We start from the raw sequence: 9,091 nt of genomic DNA, 5'->3' as shown, positions 1-9,091 counted from the left end.
AGGCGGATCTCTGTGAGTTCGAGGCCAGCCTGGTCTACATAGTTCCAGGACAGCTAGGGCTACATACAGGGAAACCCTGTCTCAAAAAGACAAAAAAAAAAAAAAAAGTTTGTAGAATTTGAGCCAAAATCAACAGCAGAAAATGTCCAAAGGAGGCCTCCAGGTTCAGGGCATAATTGTCTCTAATTTGAGATCCATCTTTAAGACTGGCAGCCTCAATTTTCATAGAGAGGGGCTAGCTATGCAGGGTAAGTACGCATGTACGCATGCGCGGGAACTGTAGCTCCGCCGACTCGGAGAAGCATCAGCCACGCGGAGCTCTTCAAAGAAACCAAGGTTCAACGCATGCGCAAATCTTCAAGCTCCGCCTCCCAAAGAAGCTCAAATTGCCGCTCTAACCCATAGGGACTCCAAAGCGCCGGGAAGCCAGAAAACTGCGCGCGCGGAGACAGCTCCGCCTACAGGGAGAGGAGAGGGTGCACACGGTGGAGCAGTTAAACACCTACAGCCAACTGGGCCTAGTCAAGGTTGTGCGCATGCACAAGTGCTCCAGCTCGTTTACCGGAAGACGCTTAGGTGCTGCTCTAGCCCTCCAGGCGCCATCTTGAGAGTTTTGTTGGTGATGACGGAACGCGGGGGCGGTGCCGGCGGGACAAGATGGCGGCGCCCATGGAGGTGGCTGTATGTACGGACTCGGCGGCGCAGCTGTGGAGCTGCGTGGTGTGGGAACTGCACTCGGGCGCTAACCTACTCACGTACCGCGGCGGCCAAGCCGGACCGCGAGGCCTCGCGCTTCTCAATGGCGAGTACCTACTGGCGGCGCAGCTCGGCAAGAACTACATCTGCGCCTGGGAGCTGCAGCGCAAGGTACGGGGCGCAGCGCGGGGTGGCCGGGAGGACTTGGGGCCGCGCGTTCCCGAGTTAGTCGCTGGCACCGGGGTGATAGGGCGCCTACGCACGGCGGGCCGGGGGCTTTATCCCCTAGTCCGGCCACGCGCGGCTCTCTGCTTGCTGAGGCCTGGGACCGGTTTCTAGAAAGCCGGTCGCGCCCATGCGCAGATAGAGATCATAATGGGATCGGAGCAACTGCGCATGTGTAGTCTCAGGAGCGCTAATTTTGATTCAAAGGGAAAATGGAGTCCTTCATGGGGTCGTGCTTTTGGAAGACGTCACAGAAGGTCTAGGGAACTCACTAGGAGTGTTGGACTAGAGGCCCAAGTACCACCAAAAAGATTTTAGGCTCCATCCCTCAGCCACGGCCCCAGCGTGTCTCCCTGGGGATTCCATGCTGTCATGCTACCCCTGAGCCACGCCCTCAGCCCCTCACTGGGGATTCTAAGCTGTCACTCTACCCTGAGCCACGCCCCCAGCCCCTCACTGGGGATCCTAGGCTGTCACGCTACCCCTGAGCCACACCCCCAGCCCCTCATTGGAGGTTCTAGAGAGGGTTTCTAAGGTACCTAAGCTCCTCTCTCTTGCTCACTCTACTAATTGGCCCTCCTCTCTTTCCTACCATCTTTCTGTGACTCACTGTGCTTATTTTATGTCCTTTGTCCCTAGGACCAGCTCCAACAGAAGATCATGTGTCCTGGGCCAGTCACCTGTCTGACCACGGCCCCTAATGGCTTGTATGTTGTGGCAGGAATCGCAGAGAGTATCTACCTGTGGGAGGTGAGATGACTGGGCTTCATCTTGGATGTTAAGTTACAACCTGGGGTTGGAGTCCAGGCTGGGGAAGCCATGGTGGTCCTTTGACGTCCCAGCAATTGTCTCATGAGGCCCAAAATTGGACCTTCTCTCTGGGGTCCTGAATCTGCCTTCAGGCTGGGGTGTGGCAGGAGTTGAGCCCTGGCTTGGTACACTGGATCCTCCAGGTTCCCAGATTCTTGGGAAAACATGAAAAAAGAGGCTTACAAAAGGGCAGTGTTCCAGTTGGCTTTCTGCTCTTGTGGTAAAACACTGACCAAAAGCAGCCTAGGCAGGAAAAGGTTTTATTGACTTCTAGTCAGGGTCCATCAGTGAGAGAAGTCAGGGCAGGAACTACTCCAGCTGATCATAGACATCTTCAGTCAACAGCAGAGAGGAGAGCACCTCGGCCTACCTGCCCCAGCTTTCTCCCATGGTGCCCTGTAGCTCGGGACCTCTTTTCAGGGAATGGTGCCACCGAGGGTGGGCCAGTCCTCCCACATCAAAGAACAATCAAGACCATGCCCCACCAGCCAACCGATCTCAGTAATTCTTTAGTTGGGGCCCCTTCCCAGGTGATTCTAGTTGTGGCAACTTGGCATTTAAAATTAGCCTGCATAGGCAGTGGAGGGCTAGCTCTGGTTAAGAGCACGGGCTGCTCTTGCAGAGGACCCAGGAGGTTCCCAGCACCCATATGGTGACTAACATCGTCTATAACTCCAGTTCCAGGGATCTGACACCCTCCTTTGGCCTCCTCAGCCACTGCACACACATGATGCACTTACATACATGGAGGCAAAGCATTCATAGACATAAGATATAAATAAATAAGGCCAGGCATGACAGTGAATGCCTTTAAGCCCAGCACTCCAGAGGCAGAGACAGGCAGATCTCTGTGTGTTCAAGACCAACTTGAACATACATAGTGAGTTCTAGGCAGGCTGGGGCTATAGGGAGACCAAAAAGACCAAAAAATTGCATGACATGGGAGTACTTACCTACATACAGGCAATACATGCAGGCAATACACGCATACACATAAAAATAATAAATACAATTTTTAAAAAATGCCAAAAAAGAAAAAGACTGATTTAAAAAAAGATACAAATTTTTAAAAAAGTAGCCAGCACAGGCAGGTGATGCGCCATCTCTCCTATGTCTCCACCCTGCCACCACTTAGATGGGCTGGGGCTCCACGCTGTCAGGAAGCATCTGGGGTGTGTTGTGTCTGTGGTTTGTGTGTTTTGTGTGTGAGTGATGTGTGTATGTGCACATATTTCAGGCATACCTTTGCCACAGTGGGAGTATCCTTGCCTTCCACCTTGTTTGAGACAGTGACGACTCTTATTGTCCATTTGCTGTGTACCCTGGCTTGGCCTTTGAGCTTCCATAAGTTCTCCCATCATTGCCCCACAGGAGTGCCAGGATTGTGGCATCCACTGCTTTATGTAGGTTCAAGGATCCGATCTCAGGACCACCAGCACTTTACCCTCCCTGCCTTCTCCACAGCCCTCATTTTTGTTTGTTTTTTTTCAGACAGGGTTTCCTTTAGCTCCAACTGGCTATGTAAGTTTGACCTCGATCTCACAGAGATCCACCTTCCTCTGCCTCCTGAGAGCTGGGGTTAAAGGCCTGTGCTGCCATGCTCAGCACTTTTAGTTGTTTTTTTTTTTTTTAATTTTTACTGTTTTTATTTTATGTGTATGATTTACCCGCATATGTGTAAGTGTACCTGTGTTATGCCATGCCCACAGACAGCAGAAGAGGCTGTTGGGTCACTTGGAACTGGAATTATGGATGGTTGTTAACACCGCCATGTAGGTGCTAAAAATTGAACCCCTGTCCTCTGCAAGAACAGCCAGTTCTCTTAACTGCTGAGCCATCTCTCCAGCCTTCATTTAGCTTTTTTGAGACAGGGTCTTAATGCATAGCTCAGCCTGACCTCAGACTTAGGGCAAACGTCTTGCCTTAGTCCCCAAGTTGCTGCAATGACAGGTGTGTACCATCATGTGGTTTGTAGGTTTTTTTTTCTTGTGCTGGGACTGAGTCCTGGGTCTCATGCATGCCAGGCCAGCCCTCACCCTGACCCACGTGGCTCTGCACAGCCCTGTCCACAGCCCCCGTGCTCCTATAGACTGACCTGCCCTAGGCAAGACTGAGTTTGAGATCTTGCTGAGTACAACTCCCCTGGGGACTCAGAACACAGGAGACTAGGGACACTGCACCAGTCATGTCCACAGCAAACAGATATACAACCTTGTTCTAGTTCTGGCCATCAGTTCTGGGGCAGATGGACAGGGCTACTGGTACCATGTGCCACAGCCTGTGTCATACCTGACGAGTGCTAGACCTGTCCCAGGTGTCCACAGGGAACCTTCTGGTCATCCTGAGCCGTCACTACCAGGACGTGTCATGCCTGAAGTTCACGGGTGACAGCAGCCACTTCATCTCGGGGGGCAAGGACTGCCTGGTGCTGGCCTGGAGCCTTTGCAGGTGGGAATCCAGTCGGGAATGGAAGGGGCAGGGACAATGACTGTCTGGGTGTCCTATGCCTAGCAAGGGGCTGGGGCAAGTGGGCCAGAGTCTGTTCACGTGACCTAACCAGTACCCTCTGCCCAGTGTGCTGCAGGCTGACCCATCCAGGATCCTTGCCCCAAGGCATGTCTGGTCCCGCCACACACTTCCCATCACAGACCTGCACTGCGGCTTTGGGGGCCCCTTGGCCCGGGTGGCCACTGCTTCACTGGACCAGACCATAAAGGTAGACTGTCCCCTGTTGTTGCGTGCGGTGGGTTTCGCGCTGCTGCGCCAGCTGTTGGCTGGGTGCGCGGGTTTCGCTACTGGGCGGGTCCCTGGCTCTCCGCGGCTCCCGGGTGCTGGGAACTACAGATCAGGCAGGTCTGCAACGGCTCTGGCGAGTGCAGACTCTGCACCAAGGCAGGCTGCCGGGTGCTGGCAACTCTGCGGATCGCTGCAAGCTGCCGGGTGGGCTGCGCCAATCTGCAGGGGGCTCAGGCTAGCTGCGGAATGCTCTCACTGTGCTTGTGGGTCGTTGGCCACCGAACCATGAGGGCGGGGGAGGTGCAGGAACGGTGAACGCAGAATCTTCGCGAGTGAATGCTGACTGGGGACAGCTCCTCCAGGGAGACTGAATCACAGGCTGGTCGCAGGCGCAGTGAGACACCAATCAGCTCAATCGGATGATCTCAGTGATACAGCTCCGTTAGACTCAGTGATTCAGCTCTGTTAGACTCAGTGATTCAGCTCCGTTTTATTAGGGTGAAAACTAGAAGATTTATAGTGTGGAGGCAGTAGCAAAAGCCTCAGCTGATAGGTGCTCCTAGGATGCTTTATTTACATGAGGCGGTGGGCTTCTATCAGTCAGGCTGTCAGACAGTGCCTGATTATAAAAAACCTGGTAGTTTCTATGCCAGAGGTCATGTATCTGTGGCGGCCACTTCAAAGGTGAGTCAGGAAGAGAGTAGGAGGCGTCCCGCTGAAAAGGGGAGTCTCTCCATTATGCGCCGAGCCGGCTCGCAGCTATCCGGACATGGAGAGACTGCGACCCAAACAGCAGGGGTCCCCAACAGTCCCCCACACTTGAATACACGAGTCCTGGCAGCCAGTGGTCCTCAACTGAGGGAGAGGAAGACAGCCTCTCTCCTGCATTTGCTGCACAGGCTCCCAATAGCCCCTAATGCCTCTGTCCCAGCCAAGGACACCCAGAGATGGACAGTTCAGCCTGTGTCCTGGAAATTCCCAGCCACCCAGCTGTACTGGCCTCACAGAGTGGCCAGGAAATGCTGGGTACTGCACCCTTGGGAGTTTCATTTATTAATTTTTTCAGGCACACACTGCTAGACACAGAAGACAGAGTCTCACATTTTGCCAGGCCAAAGTGCTTTATTAACAAACCACTCCCTCAGCCCTCTTTTGCCTTTTTTTGTGACAGAAGTTATCTTTTTTTTTTTAATTTTAATTTTTTTAATTTTATGTGTATGCGTATATTGTCTGCATGTAGGTAAGTGTGCCCATGTTGTGCAATACCTGCGGAGGTCAGAAGAGGCTGTCAGATCCCCTGGAACTGGAGTTAGGGACAGTTGTTAGGTACCATGTGGGTGCTGGGATTTGAACCCAGGTCTTCTGCAGGAACAGCCAGTGCTCCCAATCCCTGAGCCATCTCTCCAGCCCCAGAATTTATCTTTTTTAAAAAATCTTTGAGACAGAGTTTCACTATGTAGACCTGGCTGACCTAGCTCTCACTAGGTAGACCAGACTTGGGTCTTGAACTCATTAGGTCCCCAGGCCACCCTTGAACCCCAAGTGATCTTCCTGCCTCACTTTCCCAAATGTAAGACTTGATTATAGATATGTTCCAAATGCACTGGGCTATTCTTTAGAGCCCCAGCTGGCCTAGAACTGGCTGTGTAGCCCAGGATGGATTTCACAGATCTGCCTTCTACTTTCCAAGTGCTGGGACTGTTGTGTGCCGCCAGACAGTTCTTGTCTATTCACGTTGGCTGACTTTGGTCTTCTGACTTAATTCCCCTTAACTGGGATGGCAGCCCAGCTTGGCCTTGAGCTTTGCTGCTGGGAGTCCAGGATCCCCTTCGGCCTGCAGCATGGGACCCCACTTTCCGGCTTCCCCACTTTGCCATGCACCTGCTGCTGGGCATCCTCAGTGCCAGGCCTCCCATCCCCACAGCTCTGGGCTATCTCCTCGGGCGACCTGCTTCTGTCTGTGCTGTTTGACGTGGGTATCACCTCTCTGACCATGGACCTGGCTGAGCACCATGTGTTCTGTGGAGGCAGTGATGGCTCCATCTTCCAAGTGGACCTGTGCAGCTGGGTGAGTATCCACCCAGGGACTGTAGGCCAGGTAGGGGTCCTGTCCATATCTAAGGTGCTCACAGTTCATCCCCACCCCATAGCCAGGACAGAAGGAACGCAGCTTCCAGCCTGAGCAGGACACAGGAAAGGTTTTCAAGGGACACAGGTAGGTACACCAGGCAGGGTAAGTGTGGGCCTTGCGCCTTGCACAGAATCCAACACCTTTCCCCATCCCAGGAACCAGGTGACGTGCTTGTCTGTGTCTATGGATGGCAGTGTGCTGCTCTCGGGATCCCATGATGAGACAGTGCGGCTGTGGGATGTAACCAGCAAGCAGTGTCTACGCACCATCACCCTCAAAGGTATGTGCCCAGCCCAGCCATGTGAGGTTTATGGGTCCCTGGTCAGTCCTTACACTGTCCCCTGTGCACTTTCACCCTGAAAGACATGCAGCCCTGGGGCTGGAGAGCTGGCTCAGCAATTAGGAGCATTGACTGCTCTTGCAGAGGACCCAGATACAATTCCCAGTACCCACATGGCGGCTAACAACCTTCTGTAAATCCAATTTCAGGGCATACAGTGCCCTCTTCTGGCTTCTTGTGAACTGCACAAACATAGTGCCCTTATATACATACAGGCAAACACTCATACACATACACATAAATCAAAAAAAGTTTTTAAAGAAAACAAAGATGCACAGCTAGCCAGGCCAGGCCACACTGGGTGGGTGGGTTCCCAGCCAGGTGCTCATACCATCCCCACTGTGTCCTGCAGGTCCAGTGACCAACGCAGCCATCGTTCTGGCTCCACCCAGCATGCTAAGCCCCGACTTCAGGCCCAGCCTGCCGCTCCCTCACTTTAACAAGCACCTGCTGGGTGCCGAACATGGCGACGAAGCCCAGGGTGGGGGCCTGCGCATGCGACTGGGGCTGCACCTGCAGGTAGGACCCACATCACTCCTGCCTGCTGCCTGCTGAGCCATTGTTCAAGAACATTGCACTCCCCAGAGCCAGCCGACTCCAAGGTGCTCCCCAGCACCTCAGTCCCTGGGACTGCTGCCCCCCCTGCTGCCAGTCATCCACATCCCAGTGGAGCACATCTCTATGTAGCTTCTACTGCTGCTCAGGACACTTCGCCCTGTCCCCACCAGATGTGGTCACCTGAATTGTCCACTGATTGTATCCACATGTGCAATGTTGCAGGACCCATCCCATATCACATTGCCAGGTTATCGGGAGTGGCCCCCAGTTCTCCCCAAAATTGATAAGGGGAGGTGTTCTCAAACCACACAGTAGGCAGAAACACCAGAGGCTAGGGGGCTGGGGCAGCCTGAGGTCAGACAGTGCTAGAACCTTCAACCAGTTTGCCAGCCCTGGGGATGACATCCGTTCCACAGGGCAAGTGAAGTTCTGGATTGTTTGACCAATATCCCCAGGGGCTCCTAGGCAGCACCTCAATACCCAGCTGTCCTCTGTATCCTGAGGTGCCTGACCAGGTCTCACCCACCCACTTCTGTCCACATGGCTGTGGGACCCCCATGAGACCCATGGGTGTCATGCTGAGGGCCCAAGTGGTCCAGCCAACATATGGCCAGTCCTCACTGCCCCAGTCATGCATCTTCTGGGTCCCTTTGGGCACTGCCCTAGCTGTCACAGGCACCAGTGTCTCTGTTCCCAGGGATATAACCTTGCTATGTGCACAGATGGCCAAGGCAACAGGGCGAGTCCATGATTCCTGGAGGGTTGCTGGTGTGGGTGACAGGTAACCATGTGTTTTCCAGGGTACAGAGCCAACCTACCAGGAGCAGCTCGAGCAGCTGCAGGCTGTGCTCATGAGCACCATGGAGAAGGTGGGCAGGCCTGGGGTGACTGGAGTCTGGTGGGGTGGGCTCAAGTGGGGATGGCCTGGTGATGGGTGGGGCTTGGTAGTGCCTAGGGTTGATTGGCAGGTGAGGCCTGATGGTGGGCGGGGCCTCATACAGCTCTACCCATGTGCCCTCCCTCCCCACAGAGTGTGCTAAGTGGCCAGGACCAGCTGCTGCCAGTGCGTGTGTCAGAGCTGGAGGAGGAGGTGCGCAACCTACGCAAGATCAACCGAGACCTGTTTGACTTCTCCACTCGCATTATCACGCGGCCAGCCAAGTGATGGTTTCTTGGGTGCTGGAATGCTTTTAACAAACGATGGACAAAGCCTGAGTCTCCGCTCTTTTGTCTGCTGTGGTGTGTGTAGCACAGGGGTCCCAGGCCAGCGAGGGCCTGACAGACCTTGGCCCTCCCAGTGTGAGCAGACCCAGCCCACCTGGCCTGGGCTCAGGGTGCAGAGTCATTAGGTCCTCCCACCCCAGATCAGGGTCTCCCAGCAAGATTCAGATGTCTGTCCATCCATAGCACCATCATGTCCCCCCTGCCCCCATGCGTACGGGTGTGTGTGTCAGCATCTGGGGCTCAGAGGTCAGTGTACCACCCAGCACTGCCCTGAGGGTGGTGCCAACCACAACCTGGAGCCCATCCCAAACGCCCATGGAACCTTACAGAAAGCCTCCCTCAACTGACAGGCCTGCTTAACGATCCAGAAA

The 9,091-nt window shown here is 54.2% G+C and overlaps 1 protein-coding gene across 1 annotated transcript; it reads left to right on the top strand.

Annotated features, from left to right (window-relative positions):
- Nucleotides 1-370: 370 nt before the first annotated feature.
- On the top strand, nt 371-8,706 carry Wdr18 (WD repeat domain 18). Its single transcript, XM_008837190.2, has 10 exons — nt 371-867; nt 1,561-1,671; nt 4,046-4,179; nt 4,306-4,447; nt 6,392-6,535; nt 6,618-6,682; nt 6,754-6,878; nt 7,291-7,457; nt 8,297-8,365; nt 8,527-8,706. Exons 1-10 carry the CDS (start codon nt 658-660, stop codon nt 8,659-8,661), a joined length of 1,302 nt encoding a protein of 433 aa, XP_008835412.1. The 5' UTR covers nt 371-657; the 3' UTR covers nt 8,662-8,706.
- Nucleotides 8,707-9,091: the final 385 nt, after the last annotated feature.

This window comes from Nannospalax galili, unplaced genomic scaffold, assembly GCF_000622305.1.
Source record: "Nannospalax galili isolate Female #2095 unplaced genomic scaffold, S.galili_v1.0 scaffold77, whole genome shotgun sequence".
In the NCBI taxonomy this organism is placed as follows: Eukaryota; Metazoa; Chordata; class Mammalia; order Rodentia; family Spalacidae; genus Nannospalax; species Nannospalax galili.
Note: the sequence above shows the minus strand (reverse complement) of the source record. Positions and strands in the feature narration are given on the sequence as shown.

Bases quoted from the DNA above. Each gene is read 5' to 3' on its own strand.
- Wdr18 (XM_008837190.2), top strand. From the start codon at position 658: ATGGCGGCGCCCATGGAGGTGGCTGTATGTACGGACTCGGCGGCGCAG. The intron at 4,180-4,305 runs GTGGGAATCCAG...CCCTCTGCCCAG, and splicing joins CTGGCCTGGAGCCTTTGCAG to TGTGCTGCAGGCTGACCCAT. The intron at 8,366-8,526 runs GTGGGCAGGCCT...CCCTCCCCACAG, and splicing joins TCATGAGCACCATGGAGAAG to AGTGTGCTAAGTGGCCAGGA.